Below are 20,527 nucleotides of genomic sequence, written 5' to 3'. Positions count from 1 at the left end.
TCCTAAATCAGTCTGAGACATGCTCACAATACGTGCAGCATAGTTCAGGAATTTATTTCTGCCCTTTGCAGAAAAAAGTACTATTTTAAATATGTATCATGTATTGATTTATTGAAACCATAAACACTTGTCATTGTTATTCAATCAAGTTTGGAATTATCATTAAATTTAGCATCACTTGGCAGTTTTGAAGCACAATAAACTGGTTTATATTGATGAGTTATAAGGTGCTACATAATGTAAGTGTGACAAAAGTGACACAGGAAACCTATCTTCTTTATGGAGCCAGATTTGTTTGTAATTAGAACTATTCAAGGAATACTTTGCCTTCTAGAAATCATACATTTTATTTTGTTGAAAATTAAAACAGAGTCTAAAATTCTTTGCCTTTTTCTTTCCCCCTTTTTTTTTTTAACCTTTTTTCTTGGGTCACCTTTCTATTGCATTCATAATCCTGTTGCTAAGTGGTATTGAATAGTTTGAAGAATGATTTTCAGGGGAAAAGTGAATTCAGAAAATTTACTACAAGTGCACCTGGGTGGCTGAGTGCGTAAGCATCCAACTTTGACTTAGGTCATGATCTCATGGTCCATGGGTTCAATCCCCACTTTGGGCTCTTTGCTGACAGCTAGGAGCCTGAAGCCTTCTTTGCATTCTGTGTCTCCTTCTCTCTCTGCCCCTCCCCAGCTTGTATTTGGTCTCTGTCTCTCTCTCAAAAATAAGTAACATTAAAAAAATACAAAAAATTGAAACTACAAATAAATAGTATTTACTTGCACTTTCTATATGTTAAGTTTTGTTTTAGGTGTTTTACATTTCTAAATTGCTTTAAATACCACATACTAACTAATTAGGTTTTATATTCCATTTTACATATATGAAGGCTGAAGATCAGAGAGATTTATTTAGTGACTATCCCAAGTAAGCATTAGAAGCCTGTTTCAAACCTGATTCAATTCCACTTACTCCTAATTTTCCTGTCTAAACAGTGCACAGTTTAAGATCCATTGTTTTGATACTTACTACCCACATATACCTAATATCTAGTATTTTTCATATTGGTAATCTCTTAATTTATAAAGAAAAGGGAAATATTTTGCAGTAATAATTTATGTGGTCCAATTTTTAAGGCTTTAAAGCCAATATTCAAAGCATAAAAAGACATAGGCTGAATAGCTTTGTGCCAATATACAGGAATGACCGGTGTTTCTCAATTTTGTTTTTGTTTTTTTAAGTTATCCCTTTAGTGAGTCTTCATAAACTTTTATTCCTAATTAACCCTCCCCAATACACACACAAACACACTGTAAATTTAATAATATAGATATCCTGTATATTTGTTATATATTATTGCTCTTATGGGGGGGAGTTATCACAAATTCAATTTGACATCTAAGATTTTTTCCTTCTTCAAGAATTAATTTTTGCTCCCTTATGGATGATATTACTCTCAAAAGAATGCATGGTATAGACCAACTAAGTTCAGACCCAGTCAGATATAATCTGATAAGACCATGGTTCACAAATTGTCATTTCTAGACCAGCAGCATAGCATCACTTAGGACTTTGTTAGAAATGCAGATCCTCAGGCCTCATCTAATCCTATAGAGCTAAAAGTTCTGAGGGTGGGTCCATGCAATTAGTTTTAACAAGCCCCCCAGCTTGCCAAAGTTCTGGAACCACTGATGCATGCCAAAGTTTGGAACCACTAACTATGGACAGAGTGCCCAGAAGTGGGTCTATGATTTGATCACAACATAAAGCAAGTCACTTTATGTCTCAGTTTTTCCATCTTGTTGGTGCCAGACAACTCCTTGTATGGAACCTTACACAAACAACCTTCTTAATCTCACTTGTCAGGGGTCCTAAAGAACCCACCTGTCTTCCATGAGGGAGGGAAGGAATGAGATTTGACAATCCCTCATCCACTTCAGTAGTACAATTTTTGAAAAATAAACTCAATATACTAGTTAGGGTTACATTGACAAAGGCCTGGATCCCCCCCCCCCAAAAAAAACAATAAATGGAAAAATAATAATAAGTAAATATTTACATTCTGTCTTGATAGGCATCCCATTATGGGCATGAAAACAAAAACCAGGGTGTCCCATTTTATAGCAGAATAAATGAGGTAATAGATGTGGATTAACTGGGAATTTGTCAAGAAGAACATACTTGTTTCTCTTTCTTAAATTTTTCATTTGCATTTTTACAAAAGTAAGATTAAATGTTATTTGTTTCTTGATCCCACAGTTTCTCAGTCTTCTTTCCTCTACCTACCATTTAAATCATGCACTTGCAGAGATTGGCTCACCCACTTGATTGACTTTTTTCCAGTTTAGATATATGCAACCTGGTAATCAGAAGTATTTAATTTCATATGTGGCGTGATTGAAAAGAGAAGTTAAGCCTACATAAATGAAAGCATATGGAAAACCAGACTTTTGCTACAGGCAAAAACTTTATATGCCACCAACCATAGGGTATGGTGTCCCTAAAACTTGAGAAATATCTTGTGATGCCATTCTCTGTAAACTTCCACATGACAACTCCAGTCTATTTAAGACTCCCTTGAGTCAGTGATTTGAAAAATGTAAATAGCTGATAACTGAACATCAGCTTTGGTGAAAGAAAAAGCTTTATGTTGATTTAAGCATCGGAAGCTGTAGCATGTATAGTTGAATTTAAAACCAAGTATTAAATGGAGAAGAAACATTGTCAACTTCTCCTCTGTTCTGTTTTGTTTTAGGTGGAGCTTGCTAAGGAAAAAAGGTGTGAATTTTTGCCTTTCCTGTCCCCACGGAAGGTTATAGTAAAAGGAGGGAGAATTGTTGCTATGCAGTTTGTTCGGACAGAGCAAGATGAAATGGGAAACTGGAATGAACATGAAGATGAGCTAGTCCATCTGAGAGCCGATGTGGTCATCAGTGCCTTTGGTTCAGTTCTGAGTGATCCTACAGGTAGAGTTCTCGGGAGCTGAAATGCATTATGCAATTGTCTGTTATTTCAGTGCCATAAGAGTTTCCACCTTTCAGGGAATTGTTTTCCACTTTAACATTCATTTTCTTCTGGTATGAAATCCAAGCAATCTTGATTTAAAAGGCTTAGAAATGGCATTTAATGCTTATACAGAATTATTTTTAAAGTGGTGGGGATTGAAAATAACATTAATCTTTCTTTTAAGCTGATAATCAAAATACATAGTCCGTTTTGTAATAAACGTTTGCCTGTTTCCTCTGTAAGAATGGCTTTTCTTCAATTAGACCTAGAGTAAGAAAATGTGACAGAGAAGTTGTAACAGCCAATCTTCAATGATTCAGACAAATTAAGACCTAATGAATAGGCAAAAATGGAATTCATGTGTACTACTGTCCTCATGCCAAGCCATCGCGAGAAACGTCAAAATTATCAAATTAGAAAGTTTGAATTCCTGTCACTTCATCTGGATGGCATAAATGGACATGCTAAGGAAGAAAAAAATGCTTTTAACAGAAAGATAAGAAAGGGAAATGTCTTATATAATATTCCAAGTGAGTAATAAGTTAATCAATTAAGAGTATTTTGTGTTATATTTCCCCCAAACCCAGTGTTTTGGGGGCTTATTGTAGATGAAAGCATAGGTACCTATGTTCCTTTATTTTGCAAATTCTTTACCTTTTAATACACACTGTTTAAATGATTAACTCTTTTATTTACTGAAAGTAAAATAAAAGATGTTTTTCTAAGACAGACATTCATTATGAGTAACAATAACAGCAAAAAAAATCTAAACCTGACAGATCCTATGACTCCCTACTATATCCATGCTAAAATTACATTTTGTGTCTGAAATAGGAAGAGATATATGCAAGCAAATGTGCATTTTTATGCAGCAGATAAGTAAAAATTCAACCAGTCATCAGGATATTTTATCTGCAGGACATCAAACATCTTGGTATTTGGAAACATCCAGATGTTTAATGTCATCAAGATAAATGTTTTCAAATAGCTGGATGATGGCCCGAATTTGTCACTTTTCATCTAGATGTTTATGTGATATGTAGACACAGTCATAGTGTGGTTTGTTTATCATTAACTGCGTTCAGGAAAAGAGAAAAAAGAAAAACGCATAAATTATATTCTATCATCTAAAAAATCATACTGTTCTTACTACTCGGCACATCACCAAAAACTGAGTAAAAAGTTGAGTCATACTTAACTAGCAATTCTGTTGATGATTCACTTATCAAAAACTAATTTATCTTACCCATCTAAATTTATGTTTCACAACTGACATCTCTAACTAACATTAAGAAAAATGTATTTTTTCCTAAACAAACATAAGTAGATATGACTCACAAGATCATAGAAAATAGCTTTTGCTTAATTTAGTATTTAATTTTTTTAATGTTTATTTATTTTTGAGAGAGACAGAGACAGAGAGACAGAATGTGAGTTGGGTAGGGGCAGAGAGAGAGGGAGACACAGAATCCGAAGCAGGCTCCAGGCTCTGAGCTGTCAGCACAGAGCCTAATGCGGGGCTTGAATCCATGAACCACAAGACGATGACCTTAGCCAAAGTCGGACGCTTAATTGACTGAGCCACCCAGGTGCCCCTTAATTTAGTATTTAAAATATGAAGTGTAAGAAAGTTGAGTCTAGTGATTTTTATTTGCAAAACCATTCCAGAATTTATTTATGTATTAATTTATTTATGTATTTTATTCCAGAATTTACTTGTATGTTTCTTCCCGTATTTCACATATACTACCCATATACGTTAGAGAAATCAAGGAAAAAAATGGTCTTTCGCTTTCCTTTCTGCCCCCTCCCTTCTCCTGACATGAAATAAATAGAAATAAATTAATCCTTAAATAGAATTACCTGTGCTTTCAGGGCCTTTCAATGTTTACGTGAATAAGAAGCTACTTTCCAAGTGAGAGGGAAGCTGGAAGAGCTAGAAGGTTAGATAGCATTCATAGCCTCTCTTCCCATCAAATGTTTCAGAACTGTTTTTTTTGAATGGAAAACATTAAAGACAGGGGGAAAGGGCATCAGTAATTGTCAGAATTTTACCAAGAAAAATATAAAAAAATTTACCAAGATCTTACCCAAGATGATAAGACTTTTTTTTTCTTTTTGAGATCTCAGTGAACAGGGAAATATTAGGAAAATGAGAATTCAAGGTAAGTAAAGTCATGTGTTAAGTGAAATATCCTTTGAGTTATTTGTGGACAGTGAGGAATTTACTTTCATTATTTAAGAAATCTTAGGTAAAAAAATAAGCTATTCATGTCTCCCTCTTCTACCCTAAATCTTGTTCCATTCTCATACCTATGTGATGATTTATGTGTGACATTTTTGTGATTATCACATATGTGATACTATGTGATTTAGTATATTTATTTCTAACACTTAAAACATTGACCTGCCTTCCCACCCCTCTTCTTCCTTCCTTCCCAACTTCACTTCACTTTGCACAGGCTTCAATGGACTACATGCCAAATCTATGACATTTTTTCTGCATTATCATCCTATTTTCTGCATTTGACAATGTTAAATATTTCTTTCTATTTGAAATCCTCTAAGTCACCTAACCTTTCTGGGCTTCAGTTTCTTCCTCTATTAAAAAGACAAGCATAATAAAACCTTATCCCCCTATCTTTCTGGACTGTTATCAGAATTAAAATAATGTGAAAGTGCTGTAGAAATGTAGCACATTATTATTGTTTATGGACACCCCATTTTCTTGTGTTTTTTTCTTCTTTAACTATTCCTCTTCTGAGCCTATCATTGAGTGCTTTTCTTTCTCTAGCTTATTACTTTTTAGTACTTTTCCAAAGTTCAGACTTTATCCATTTTTCTTAATGTATTTATTCCTTCATTGAACTGATTGTATCATTAATTCATTTATTTATTCATACACACATTCCTTCCTGTAAGAAATACTTAAACAATTTCTATGTGCAGGTTGAGGCTAGACTTACAGTAGACACTACTGCACTTCTGTGTGACTGGATCCCAAATCTCTTTCTCCATTCCATGCCGTAGAAGACATTTCATCCTTTATTATATGCCCATGCATGTAACAAACATTTAGTGTCTAATGAATGCCAGGTACCAAGATGTAGTTTGGAGAGTGCAAAGATAAATGAAGTATCCTTCTACTTAAAAACCTCACAAACTGGGGCTGGAGGGAGACCTTTAAACAAATAATTATTTTACCAAGTGAAGATACATTTAGAGAGAGACACACAAAGTAAGGAAGGATCATCTCATGAGGTTCCCTAAAGCATGTCGCTTCTCAACTTTGCTGTTTGTTTAAATGGTACTGTAGTTCACCTATTACTAAAGTTCAAAATGTTATCCCAGATTCAAATATCTAACTCCAGTTTTTCTTTTCATTAAATTCACCAATGTTATTCTGTACTATAGGATGAAGGTCCTATTCCTTAGCACTTGAGAACTTCATGAAATGGCTTTATATATACTATGTATATAGCTTTATTTCCCACTCTTTCCTATAGAGTTATACCTCCCAGTATCTTAGCACAGGTGGATTCCATAGTGGTAATTCAAAAAGTCCTTGGTGAATACATTATATAAACATATTTGGAACAATTCAAGGAAGGAAATAAACTTGACAGAGTACATATAAAGGATGGTGATAACATATTTTCAGCACTCTCTGATTATAATTGTTTAAATGAAAACACCTGTAGCTCTTAGTTATATCAATACATGTATTTATAAAGGTAACCTAAATTGGGAAATTAAGTTTTTAATCTCATTTTTCTCTCATGTACTGCATTACTTCTACAGTCCTTTAATTTGTATGTTGCACAAAGAATATAAATAACTTTAGTATTAAGCACTTAATATATCTGTGATAAATATTTCTTGTTATAAAAATGGCGAATGCCTCAGCAGCTTATAGAAAAGATAAGAATATCAAATATATAAAACAAATTTGGGTAATATCCTTGGATTCTAGTTGCTAATTACTTAATTACTACCAAGGCTATAATATTTATAGTGATAATCATTATTTTCTCTAATTCTTTATTTCTATTTCATTTTTGAGTTGTAGCAGTGAGTGGAAAATAGGAACAAAGACTACATATTCCACATCTATGTGCATGGAATATATATATGTGTGCTTATTAAGAGCAAAATTTAATTGAATCCTTCATTAGGTACTGTCCCAAATTCTAAAGGCAGTGGTGGTGTTTGATTTCTAATTTGATGGAGATAATAAAGTCTTAGCCTTATTTGGTATCTTTCTGTGAGAAACTACAAGTGCTTGCGCCTTTAAAAAAATTCTCATCCATTCCCTCTAAAGTAGGTAAGAATCCAAATCACTTTAAATTGGGATTTTATTGTTCGAGACTGATTTTAAAGGCTTTCAGTAAATTAAGCACAAGCTGCCTCTACTGGCATTTCTAGTCCACAAGCATTGCCCTTCACTGGAAATTTAAAATATTTATTATTTTAAACAATATGTCTCCTCTTCTGCTAAACACCAAGTCAATGTTTATTGAATTGAATATTCTAATATTTTGTTTATTGGACAGTCTCAGGTTTAAGAGACTCCTTGCTTATTTTAAGTTTATCCTCCCTTCCCTTTCTGTTTAGAATCACATTGTCAGTTGTGAAAAGTGTGCATATCTTTTCTGTTAATTTGGAATTGATGAGAATTGTTACCATTTCTACCAACCTCACAGCTTATTTTTCTGATAGAGGTAGTAACAGTTGGCCCTGTCCTCACATATTCCCAGCAGATCCAGATGACATAATTTTATGTGTCTTTGAATATGCTTCCAGACGACTGAAGGAGGCACTCTAGCCCATGCCATGACCTCTGTGCCTCTTCTATACACTGCGCCACAGCCATCCTCCCCATTCTTTGAGAAATGTTGACTTTAAAAAGAGCCATGTGCTTTGAATCTTCCAGAACATACTGTAATTTGCCTTCCAATTAGATTGTAAATCCCAAAAGCACAAAGATTGTACCTTTATAGTAAGTTGTAGTTCCAATAGCAGTCTACACATTAATGTGCCTATACTAGATGGATAATAATATATCATTGCAAATTTGATTTGACTTGATTCGTGCTAGGATATTAATTTTATTATACCTATTTTTTCCTGCTATGGGTCCAGTTTCATTTATTTGCTTTTCTTTTTAGAAAATATTAAAAAAAATACTTCTTTTTTCTATTGCTATTAATTTTCCCCCTATTTTGGCATAAATTGTTGCATTCTTTATAATCCAATAATATTACACTAATTAGAGTCTGTCTGGTATAGCAGCTTCGAGCAGGGGTTCTGGAGCCAGGCTGCCCAGCTGGAAACCTGGCTCCTTTAGTCTCTTTGTACTTCACGGTCCTGATCTTTTAAGTGGAGTGATTATAGCATCTACCATCTTGAGTTATTTTAAGAATAAATTAATAAAATATGTAAGGCACTTCAATATATGTCTGGCCCATAGTAAGCATCTCTTACTTAAGTTTTAGATGCTACTATCTCTTATGTTTAGATGCTACTATCCTTATGAAACAAAACATAGTTTAATAAGTAAGTTGAGTTATATTACACCCTTGTGATAATATGAATGTTGTATAGAAATAAAAGCATTTGAAAATCAGGACTTCATCTGGAACTTTGCAGGTTCTGTGAACATGTCTTTGTAAATAAGTAAAGCACATGCTCTTACATTTATGATTTTTTAAATGTGAAATGTTTCCTATATTTAGTTAGTTTTTTGCAGAAAAAATATTATATGGTTTGTAACTGTATCATACATTTTAAAAATGTTTTATTATCAATTCTGATGTTTTTCATATAATCAAAAGGATTGAAATTTTCTCTCAACTAATATTTAGCAGTTAGAAATCTCCACTTTGAGTTTCTGCAAATCAAGTATTTAAAAAGCAAAGGAATTTTAGTAACTTTTTCCTCTTAAAAATGGTGAAATTGGGCCAGTTTTTGATCAGTTACTTTTTACAAAAATGTTTATTTATTTATTTTGAGAGAGAGAGCAAACGCACGCATGCATGCACACACACAAGTGGGGAGACCTGAGAGAGAGGGAGAGAGAATCCCAAGCAGGCTCCACACTTTCAGCACAGAGCCTAATGCCCAGGCCCAGCTCCCAACTGTGAGACCATGACCTGAGCTAAAATCAAGAGTTGAACGTTTACTCCAGGTAGGCACCCAGGTGCCCCCATCACTGTTAGTTTTAAGAAGGAAAGAGAGAAGTATTTTGAGGATACTGTTTGAGTTTTTAAATGTTTGAAAGTTATGGGATGATATAATTAAGAATATGGGGCGCCTGGGTGGCTCAGTTGGTTGAGCAACCGACTTCGGCACAGGTCATGATCTCACAGTCTGTGAGTTCAAACCTTGCGTTGGGCTCTGTGCTGACAGCTCAGAGCCTGGAGCCTGCCTTCGGATTCTGTGTCTTCCCCTCTCTCTACCCCTCCCCTGCTCACGCTCTGTGTCTCTCTGTCTCTCAATAATAAATAAACATTAAAAAAATAAAAAAAAATAAAGAATAAACACCTCATGGCACCTGGGTGGCTCAGTCAGTTAAGCATCCAACTCTTGATTTCAATTCAGGTCATGATCCCACAGTTCATGAGATCAAGCCTGCTTAGGGCTCCTTGCTGAGCTGACTTTAAAGGGCCTGCTTGGGATTCTTCCTCTCTCTCTCTCTCCCCCTCCCCCGCTCATGTGTGTGCATGCTCTCATCTCTCTCCTCTCTCTCTCTGAAAATAAATAAATAAACTTAAAGAAAATACTATGTTTTTGGAAAAAAGAGAAGGGATGAATGGTGCCAATAACCTGACTCAGCATAATGCTGCAAGGCACTGCTCGGGAGAGTAAATGACAAAGTGACTGAACTATAAATATACCAAATGTTAGAGGAAGGGGCCTACTAATGATTACTATAACTGAAAATGGATGAGATAGAATTGAAAACCAAGTTGTCATCCAGTGTAATTTACTGGGTATGTTATTGTATAATAACTTGCATGGGACTTTTGTTTTTATTTCCAAATGTGCTGTAAGGGACTTAAATATTGCAGTCCCCTCATTTCACAGGCTTATTTGTTTAACTAATAACCTCTGATTGCCTGCTATTCCAGGCACTGAGCTTAAGTTCTAAGGATGAAGTGGTGAAAAGGCCAGTGCCAAACCTTGTCTCCAGGAATGCAGTTTAACAGGGAGACTCACAATTATGATAAAATGCACTGCAAGAGAAGCACAGGAAATAATCTAAGGGTTCAGGGAAGCTTCCTAGAGGAAGTGGGTTGTAAATTGAACTTTGAGGTGTATGTGGGAGTTTCCAGGTGGAATGGGGGTGGAAAGGAGGGAGCCACAGGGAGATTATACAACTTGCTCAACACCACACCACCTTAGATTAAGCACTTTACCGTCATCTTAAAAAAGCTACATATAGGGGCGCCTGGGTGCTCAGTCGGTTAAGCGTCTGACTTCGGCTTCAGGTCATGATCTCGTGGTTGGTGAGTTCAAGCCCTGTGTCGGGCTCTGTGCTGACAGCTCAGAGCCTGGAGCCTGTTTCAGATTCTGTGTGTCCCTCTCTCTCTCTGACCCTCCCCTGTTCATGCTCTGTCTCTCTCTCAAAAATAAATAAATGTTACAAAAAAGCTATATATAAAAAAAATCCATGTCTTTAGAAAATTGTCATCAGCCTACTTATTTCATGCATGTTCTCCTCTTTATAAATGAAGGTCTGAATTTTCCATTTTTCTTTCTAAAATTGAACTTTTATTTTATGATTTTGCCATTCATTCTCTCATTATTCATCATGTAGCAAATGTTTCTTAACATCCAACTATTTATATCTACTGTCCTGGTGCTAGGAATACAAATAAGAGTAAAAGAATGTCTTTGCCCTTCAGGCATTCATATGCTAATGGGAGAAATGGACATGTAAATACATACATTGCAAATGATGTGCTAATTTTGAGATTGCATTTGGATTGGGTTTTAGGAGCTTCAGTAGGAGTTTCTCTGTTAGAGGGAATATCATACACAAAAGTTTAAGCTGACAAATGGTTTCATTTGACTAGACAATGATGGAAATTCTGTTTAGCTGGAGCAGGTAATGTATAGTAAAATAAGGGTGGGACATGTATAGGGATAAGATGGCAGGAAGTTTGGCTACAAACTTATTTGGAATCAAGAGAGTTATATGACAATCTAGGGATTCTGGATTTTATCTTATATACATCCAGGTGACAAATGGAAGGTTTAAATATGGGATAGGTCTTTGGGGGCGCCTGGGTGCGCAGTCGGTTAAGCGTCCGACTTCAGCCAGGTCACGATCTCACGGTCCGTGAGTTCGAGCCCCGCGTCGGGCTCTGGGCTGATGGCTCGGAGCCTGGAGCCTGTTTCCGATTCTGTGTCTCCCTCTCTCTCTGCCCCTCCCCCCGTTCATGCTCTGTCTCTCTCTGTCCCAAAAATAAATAAACGTTGAAAAAAAAAAATTTAAAAAAAAAAATAATAAATATGGGATAGGTCTTTATTGTTAATGATATAATTCTGATAAGTGCTTGGATTTTGTACCAGTTATATATTCTTCAAATAGTTGGGAATTAGAAACCATGAAATCACCTCTGAGGTGGTCATATAAGAAGGCAAGGTGTTTTCTAGTGTTGAACACCTGAATTAGGCAAATTTATTTACCCAGTCATGGGTATGATCCAACATGTAGGTCCCCTAATGGGAAGCTGCCCCAGTAGGATTGTTAGTATTAAAGAAGGGAGAGAACCTTTGCCCAAATAGTCAGTTCCCAAGCTGTAGGCATGACAGAAGGGATTATGCATGTCTAATTTCTTCCTCCAGATTCATGAATTAATAATTACGAATTTCAGCTTTTTGAAGACTTGGTAAGATACGGAGAGACACCATGAGTGTTATAATCATGAATATTTCAACACATGGAAGAAGGCATGAGAAGTATGAAATAAGCATGTTGCTTTACAGGGGCAGTAATACTGAAAAAAGAGTGCCTGGATCAAGACAGAATAGTATTAGTGAAATCAATTAAAAGACTATTTTTGTTAGTTTAAGTGGCTACTTATTAAGGCCCAGATTAAGGTAAAAGAGGTAGAACTATAGAAGGGCATTCAGAATCATGACTATTTCTGAAATAGAAGAGTCAGGATTTGGTCATCTGTTTGATGAAAAGGTTGAATGTGGAGTATCTAGTGTGGTAGTTCGATCAGATGTTCATAATGCTGATAGCATTTGGGAATACAGCAGATAGAACAGATCTGAGGGAAATTGTTGATTTGTTGTATTTGGATTTGCTCATTCATTCAACTGGAAATGGGATTCGAACTCAGAAAAGAAAGAATGATTGAAAGCAGACATTGGGAATCATTACATATGATTTATCTTGCCTTTTCATTATCATAGCTCAGTACCTACAGCAGTACTGCTTATTGATTGAGTTAGAAGATGAAAGCTGTCATAGCCTATAGTTTAGATAACACTTTAAAAGTATGATAAAAGAGGATATGTGGTATTTCTTCTGAAATTCCAGAAACTCTCACTTATCACATTATGAAGAGGAAAAGACAACATAAGTTACCGCTGCTTTTCATATGGTAAATATCTTAAGGAAGACATGGTGTCAAGACAGTTTTATTCCATTATTCTGTACCTTTGGTCTTTTACTAATGCGTTTGGTTCCTTATGCTACCATTTCATTTTATAATGCCTGAGTAATAAAACATTAATATGTCCTTTGTAATGCTTGGCCCCATGATGAGAATGAATTCTTTTTAGTCTTCCCTATACACTGTCTTGCTTTCAATTATATTTGGTCAAGAAGCTTTCTTAGGAGCCCAATAGTAAAACTGTACATGTTTTCTTAAAAATTGCCCTAATTATCAGTTTTTTTTTTCCGAAAGTGGGGATGAAGTACTGACATTTCTGCAAAATAACCAATGAAAATAATGGAATCTTTGCACAGTTTTTCTTTGGAATTATTTTAAAAGGGTGGAGGTGATGAGGAAGGAGGTCAGACTGATAACAGTGTTAAAAGTGATTTGGAATCAACATCACATCACTTACAACTGCCTTAGACATCCATTTGAAGTACACCATGATATTTCTGTAATTATTTTACTTACCTCTACTAACTGCATAGGAATAGGTTTGTTTCCCCAGTGAATAGCTCTGTTCAGAGCCTTTCTTATCTTTATTTTCCAGGTTTCACTAGTGGTTGCTATCATATGCATTCTTACATGGAGACAGTGGATAAATCAGTAGTTTTCCATCAAATCAAAGATTACATTCAAGAGGTAGAGCAGTGACATTAAACAACTTTGGCTGGAGAAAGAAGGTAGAAAATGGAAAAATAACTAATGTGTTTTCAGAGAACAGAAATCATAAAACATAGCCAGTGTTATTCAATATGTAGTGAATATAATAGATGTCTGGAGTTTTACTGACCACATGGCATATTATATTTGTCTCTTAAATACTAGTTAGCCATGGTATACTAAAAGTTTATTCTGAAACCTAATATGCTTAGGAAATATTAACTATGCTAGGCTCCTATGCAATGTAAAGCCAAGATGTAAAGTTTAGTTAAATTATAAAGCCATGAGCTATTTTATACTAATGTTCTTAGTAATAGTATTTTGTATTGGAGATTATTTTGTGTTAATTACTTTGCATTTGTGTTCTTGGCTCAAAACACAATATAAAAATGACGTATAACCTATTTAAGTAGACTTTAGTTAGGTGAGACATTGACCTGAGAAAATGTAGTTTTAATTGTATAAATTGGAAAATTACATTGAATCATATCTAATATCTATCTCCCAAATGTGGAAACTACTTAATTCAAATGGAATATATACATGTAATTTATTAGGTGTTTCCAACTGTGCTGGCATTGCAGGAGGAAAAAGCCAGCATTAATTTTAACATCCATTCAGAGGTCCACCCAGCCATTATACGGACTAATGCTATCCAGTGCCAACCTATTTTCATGCTAACCATACTTATATTTTGTAATTATGAATCTCTTTAAGTTTTTTCTTTTTTTTTTTTTTAATTTTTTTTTCAACGCTTTTATTTATTTTGGGACAGAGAGAGACAGAGCATGAACGGGAGGGGCAGAGAGAGAGGGAGACACAGAATCGGAAACAGGCTCCAGGCTCCGAGCCATCAGCCCAGAGCCTGACGCGGGGCTCGAACTCACGGACCGCGAGATCGTGACCTAGCTGAAGTCGGACGCTTAACCGACTGCGCCACCCAGGCGCCCCTCTTTTAAGTTTTTGCAAAGAACCTTTATTTCCTAGCCATATTATACACTACATGCTTGACAAATACCCAGTGATTTTCCAAGTCCTCTGAAAAGTGTATTGACAATTCACTTGGCTTAATATGACCAATATTTCCCCCCATATTTGCACACTGCTGCCAAATGAACTTCTACATCCCCAGTATCATGGCATTATTCTCATATGTTAGAATCGAAAATATCCCCCCCCACACTGATAGTGGAATTGAAAAAAAACCCTCAATTTAATTTGATACCCTTTTTTTAAATTTAAAAAAGGTTATTTATTTTGAGAGAGAGAGTGCATGAACAGGGGAGGGGCAGAGAGAGAGGGAGAGTGAGAAAGAATCTCAAACAGGCTCTGCACTGCCAGCACTGAGCCTGACATGGGGCTCAGACTCACAAACTGTGAGGATCATGACCTGAGTTGAAATCAAGATTCGGACACTAACCCAACTAAGCCATCCAGGCACCCCAATAATTTTGATACCCTATTTATTCTGCCTTCCTACATGCTGTGGGATCTTATTTCCCATTCTTTCATTCTGTATTTGCTAAGTATAGGGTTCTGTGTTAGGTTCTCCTGGGTACACAAAATGAACACATTGTTCTTGTCTATAGGAGCTTGCAGTCCAATAGACAGAGAAAAATTCACCTAAATAAAAATGCCATTAGGTCAAAAGTGATGCAAGGAGAAGCAGATAAACTGTTAGTGTAACACTCTGGGCGGAGAGATGACTTCCAGCTGTAAGAATCAAAGGTTTTATGGAAGTAGTGGCATTTGTAGTAGAGATGAAGACAGGTGGGACTTGAGAGAGCAGAGACCAGGAAAGCACGTTTCATCACAGTGAACAGGTAGATATGTGGATGGAGTAGTTGCTTTGGCTAGATCATAAGGTACACAGTGAGAAACTGTAAAGGTGGAAAAACATATCATTGCTAATTCACAAAACGTTTTCACTGTCAGGCTAAGGTATCTGAATTTTATTCCAAAATTGGTGGGTACTAGAAATCTAAGGGAACATGCTTATTAAATATGTTTTCCTCATACACAGAGGAAAGATTTAAATATGTGTGTCCATTTTGGCTCCTGCTCTTCCCCCTACTTCTCTCTGTATATCTTATCTGGTCTAAATTATATTGACAATAGGACTGTAGGGTATACATTTTAATCCAAAGTACCCCTGGAACAGTCCCAAGGATTAACTGAATAAAGGGATGAATGAAGAGATAGATGGATGTTGGGATGAACAGAATACAATGGATGACTGCTTTATTCAAAATGAAAATCCACAGTAAAAACAGAAGCATATGGAAGTGGTATTTATGTACAGTGTCATATATAAGGCAGCAAATCTTCATTCTGTTGAGGGAACAGTCAGATGCTGGACACTCTCAGTTGCATGAAGAAGATAGTCTCCTTACTGGTCATCTTGCTTTTTCTCTTGCTTCTATATAACCCTACCAGAATCAGCCCTTATAAACAGAAATTATATCATGTCATTCCTCTATTCCAAACCCTCCAGTCACTTCCTACTTTATTTAGAATAAAATTCTTCTCATAGCTTATAAAGTCCTTCTTGATGAAGTCCCTACTTTCGCCTCCACACCCCACTTTACCTTGTATCCTTTCTTTCTCCCACTTCCCTCTACTCTTCAAGTGCATCAACCTCACCTCACCTTAATGCCTCTGTGGTGCTTCCCTCGGCCTGCAGTGATCTGCCTCGAGGTCATCACATGCTGGCTTATTCTTACCCTTAAGAATATTTTCCCTCAGGTGTCATCTCATCAAAGAGCCCTCTGTGACCCTCCATCTCCCTAGATCTAAAGCACCTCTCCCCCTTTCACTTCCTTTAGCTTATAACACCCCCTTCAATGTAATCCTCTTCATAACCATTTTCACTATCATAAAATTCACTTACTTGTTTACTTTCTGTTTCTTGAATCTTCTGCCAAGTGAAATGTATAGCCCACAAGGACAGGTCTCTTATCTACAGTTTACTCTAGTGCCTACAGCAGGATTTAGTACATAGTAGACAATAAATATTGCTAATTGAATGAATGAATGCAAGCCAGTGCCTTAAGTTTTTTCCTATGCAGTCATTATTAAACTCCTGGAAAGGGTATCCTGTATGCACTGCCTTGCCATCTTTGTCAGATCCTTTGTCCTTAACCCCTTTTTTTCTGCCTTTCGCTCTCATCATTTACCTGCAAATGTCATCTTTTTACTGCTCATTGACCTTGAGATCACCAAGTTAGGTACCTACCTTACATTTCTCTTGTATTTTACACTTCTTGAAATTATCTCTTCTTGGTTTGCGTGGCTCAGAAATACCTTGAATCTCATGAGATGCTGATAATTCCCCCTCTGGCTTTAGTTCAGGTTGTGCTTGCTGCCACTGTAAAAAATAACTGGTTGACTCTTACCTGGATTTATGTTTTTGATGAACTTTATCCATCCTTATGACTATATCTTATCCCAAGGTACAGGACTCTCTCCTGAATTCTAGGTATATATCTCCAAATACCCCTGAAGACCTCTGGGCTTTTCCAGTTGGTACATCTGTAAGTGATCTGTAGTTAGGTTCAAATCCTAAGAGTGTGACTTGTGTAACTTACCTCACTCTCAGTTTCCTCAACTGTACAATTGAAATAACATCTATTTTGTGAGGATTCAAAGAGACAATATGTATGTTGCCTAGATCAGAATCAACCATGAGTTCATGGAGGCATTCTCAATACATGTCATTATTATCATTATGAACACAATAACCTTTGCCAATACCAAAGTATTTCTTAACTGCATCGTAATAAACCCATGCTCTATATAAAGAAGCTGTATTTTTGAATTATGCATTTACTGATGTACTAAAATTATTTAAAATATATTCTACTGTATGTTTTAAGTTTGCATTGAAGTATGCCTACAGCCGATTGACAGGGAAAAAAACAGGCATAAGATGGATATCAAAAAATAACATTAATGAGCTGCTAAAGCTAAAATTACAGGAACTTATGAAATTGGTTAAACATAAAAACCATTAAACTGTTTACTGAAGCTTCACAGATATACTGAAGCTAATGAGCATTTCTGCTATTTAAATAAGCCCAAATTGAACACATTACATGGATACATAATTAGTCATGGCAGTCAAACACACATAGACTTACTTTTAAAGCTCTATTTAGGGAATCTTTTCCATTTGATTTATTTTGTTAATTAAAATATTTTTCAGTATTCACTTATATTTTAATAATATTGTTTTCACCGTAGTATAATTTACTACTAGCTTTCTATTTGTTTTTATTTATGCCTTAAATGTAGCAAATAGGGACTTATATTAAACATTTTTCTTAATCCCTTTCTTTAATTATTTATATCACTTGATGATATTCAGCATTTTAAAAGGTTCTTTCACTGAGAAGTATATAGAATATTTCAGTAGCCTTTCTGTTTTCACTGTCTCCTAATTATCAAGAAGTATTAAGCACCCAAATGTGCATAGAATTATGATGATTATGGTCCAATCAGATTAAAGGATGATCTATTCCTTCCAGGAGTTTGTAGTCTTAAGTAGATGGTATCATTGAATATAAATAAGTAAATCAAAGTACAGCATTTGGGAATCCAACAGAGAATTTGAAAACAATCCCCATATTTCCTTCAAGGACATTGACCTCCTTGAGGAGATCTCTTCCAGTTAAAATGAAATCAAATCTTCAAGGAGTTTAGGGTTTTAAATAGATGAAATTATTGCAGAGAAAATAAGCAAATCAAGGTGAAGTGCTTGGACAATTTTAATTCTTAATTGATTAGTTGGTCAGTTTAGGAAATGAGAATGGCACTCCCTGTAGAATACAAGTAAAACAAAAGGAGTTGCTACAGGCTAGTATTGACATCCATTTTCTTTTTTCTTTTCCTTTTTTTTTTTTTGTATTTCACTTGGGGAGCTTAAACTTGTTCTAAGCATGGAAGGGAGGAGAATTAAATCTGTATTTTCCCACTGCCTGAATTCTACAAGCATATATAACTGAACATTATTTAACCATAACAATAGGAAAATTGGAATAGTTAAATCAATCAAATTAACCAAGTGCATATCTTTCCTAGTCAGTGTGTTTGTCACTATAGAAGTTTTTTTTTAGAAGCTTTTTTTTTAAATAAAAGGAAAATATTTGGATTTCCTCCCCGCAATGAGCTTTCTCTAATTGTGGAAGTATGATACACAGGAAGAATAATCAAGACAGGATAATATGAGTGCCAAATAAATGGAATGGACAGATATTACATTTTTTCAACCAAAAAGCATTCATCAAGTTCCTTTTATGTACCAGTTTGTGCTAGATGCTGGGGAAGAAGCTGACTCAGGTATGGTCCTTAAACTCAAGGAGTGGTGGAGGCAAAGCGAATAACTAAAATGAAGTCACATAGTGACTAGGTTAACAGAAAGTGGTTGTGTTTAATTTACCAAACAGGGAAAAGAAAAGTTTCCACTGGAAGAGTTGACCTAAAGGCTATTTATCTGTAAAGCTAGTCGAGATTAGAATTTGCTGTGGTTTTTCCAATCCCTTCTGCTTCATTTTAGTTCCTTCCCAGTTGTGAAGCTTTAAGAGACCCTTTTTGGACCATTTCTGGCTTTTTCTTGCCCCCACACCAAAGGTCAGTGGCAAGGAGGGCTTTGGAGTCAGAAATAACTAGATTTGAATACCAGCTCTGCCACCCCTTGGCTCTATTTAAGATGGTAATATGTACCTTAAAGAGTTGTTTTGTGGTCCAAATGAGATTATTATATAGAATTGTACAGTATACCTGCCTCAAACAGGGGACCAGTAAATATTGATCGTTTTTCATAATTCTTCATTAAGTGAGGATGATATGAGATGTAAGAAGTAACTAGGAGAGTTGCTTTTAGATGAATTGCCAGAACATGGTAACTGATTGGATGTTGAGTTTATTGAAGAGAGAAGATTCAAAGATTATGCTAAGATTTTTAGGATTTATTTCTAGGTATTTTGACAAAGGAGACTAGGAAAAAGCAGAAGTGGAGATTAAAGAGTGATCACAGAGGCAGGTGGAAAATCAGAAAGTGTCGTGTCATTGAAGGCAAGCTAAGGGACATTTATGAGGAAGAAGCGGTCATCTGTTAAATGCTGCTGCAAAATGGAAAAGGCAGTGCCACAATTAAGGTGAGACAAGTGAGGTACCTACCTGCACTTGAGCCTAAGGTTCTGAACATAAAGATCTTCTTAAGTTTTTTCTTTGGGTGCCTCACCCACCTTACCCCTAGTTTTCCTGAAGCAAGGTAATCACTGAGAAGAGTCATTGGATATGGCAACCTAGAGCTAATTAATCATCTTAGTGAGAAAAGTTTTGGTGAAGCTTTGGGAGGCAAATGCAGATCTGGAATGGTTTTAAAATGGGAGATACTGTACATGTAGATACATGCTTATAAGAAACAATTCAGAGGGGGTGGATGATAATAGAATATGCAATCTAGGGAGAAAATCCTAGGTTACCTAAGAAAGATGAGAGGATCAGATTCTAGGGCTCATGTGGAGGTACTGGCCAGGCTTTGGCCTTTGATAAGGAGAGTTTAGTAATTGTTATAAACAAGAAGGAAGAGAGAGGAGAGAATGGATACAGATTCAGTAAGTTTGTAGTGTGGACAATGGGAAGACCAGGGAGTTCCCATATATAACCTCTGCGTTCTTTATGAATATGAGACAAGGTCTTCTCCTGACAGCAGGGACAAGAAAAAAGAGTTTCATCCATCAAAAGTTTGAGGAGAAGAGGAAAGAAATAGCGGTCACAATGAGTAAAAGACTTGAAACAGCAAACTTACTAATGTCAATCAAGAGATGGTGAAAGGCCCAGGAGAAGCTTGTGAACTGGGTTTTAGAAGTGATGATTTGGAAGGGACAGTACAACATCCACACTGGAATCTCTAACAGGCAACTACAAGTGCCAGAATAAAAGAGCTCAAGGTTGTGTTTGAAGTCATTTTCATAGAGATGAAGTTAAAGGCACATGACTGGGAGGAGGAAGAGGAGATGAGGAGGTGCCAGACCCCAAGAAGGGAAGTTTAAAGATAAGGAGAGCCTGAATACTGTAGCATTCTGCAAGTCAAAGAAAGAGATTAACATTAATGTGATATAAGTATTGGATGCTACAGGAAGGCAGAAGGGAGGATTGAGGTCACAGAATTTAGGGACCATGGA

At 35.9% G+C, this 20,527-nt stretch overlaps 1 protein-coding gene across 1 annotated transcript in view; it reads left to right on the top strand.

The window, feature by feature from the left end:
- DPYD (dihydropyrimidine dehydrogenase) overlaps positions 1-20,527 on the top strand; it is an 863,978-nt gene that overhangs the window by 408,840 nt on the left and 434,611 nt on the right. The window contains 1 exon segment of the mRNA XM_030327163.1: positions 2,750-2,960. Coding sequence (XP_030183023.1) covers positions 2,750-2,960 — 211 coding nt within the window.

The sequence above is a fragment of the Lynx canadensis genome, chromosome C1 (assembly GCF_007474595.2).
Source record: "Lynx canadensis isolate LIC74 chromosome C1, mLynCan4.pri.v2, whole genome shotgun sequence".
NCBI classification, from domain to species: domain Eukaryota; kingdom Metazoa; phylum Chordata; class Mammalia; order Carnivora; family Felidae; genus Lynx; species Lynx canadensis.
The sequence above is the reverse complement of the archived record's forward strand: the minus strand, read 5'-3'. Positions and strand labels throughout refer to the sequence as shown.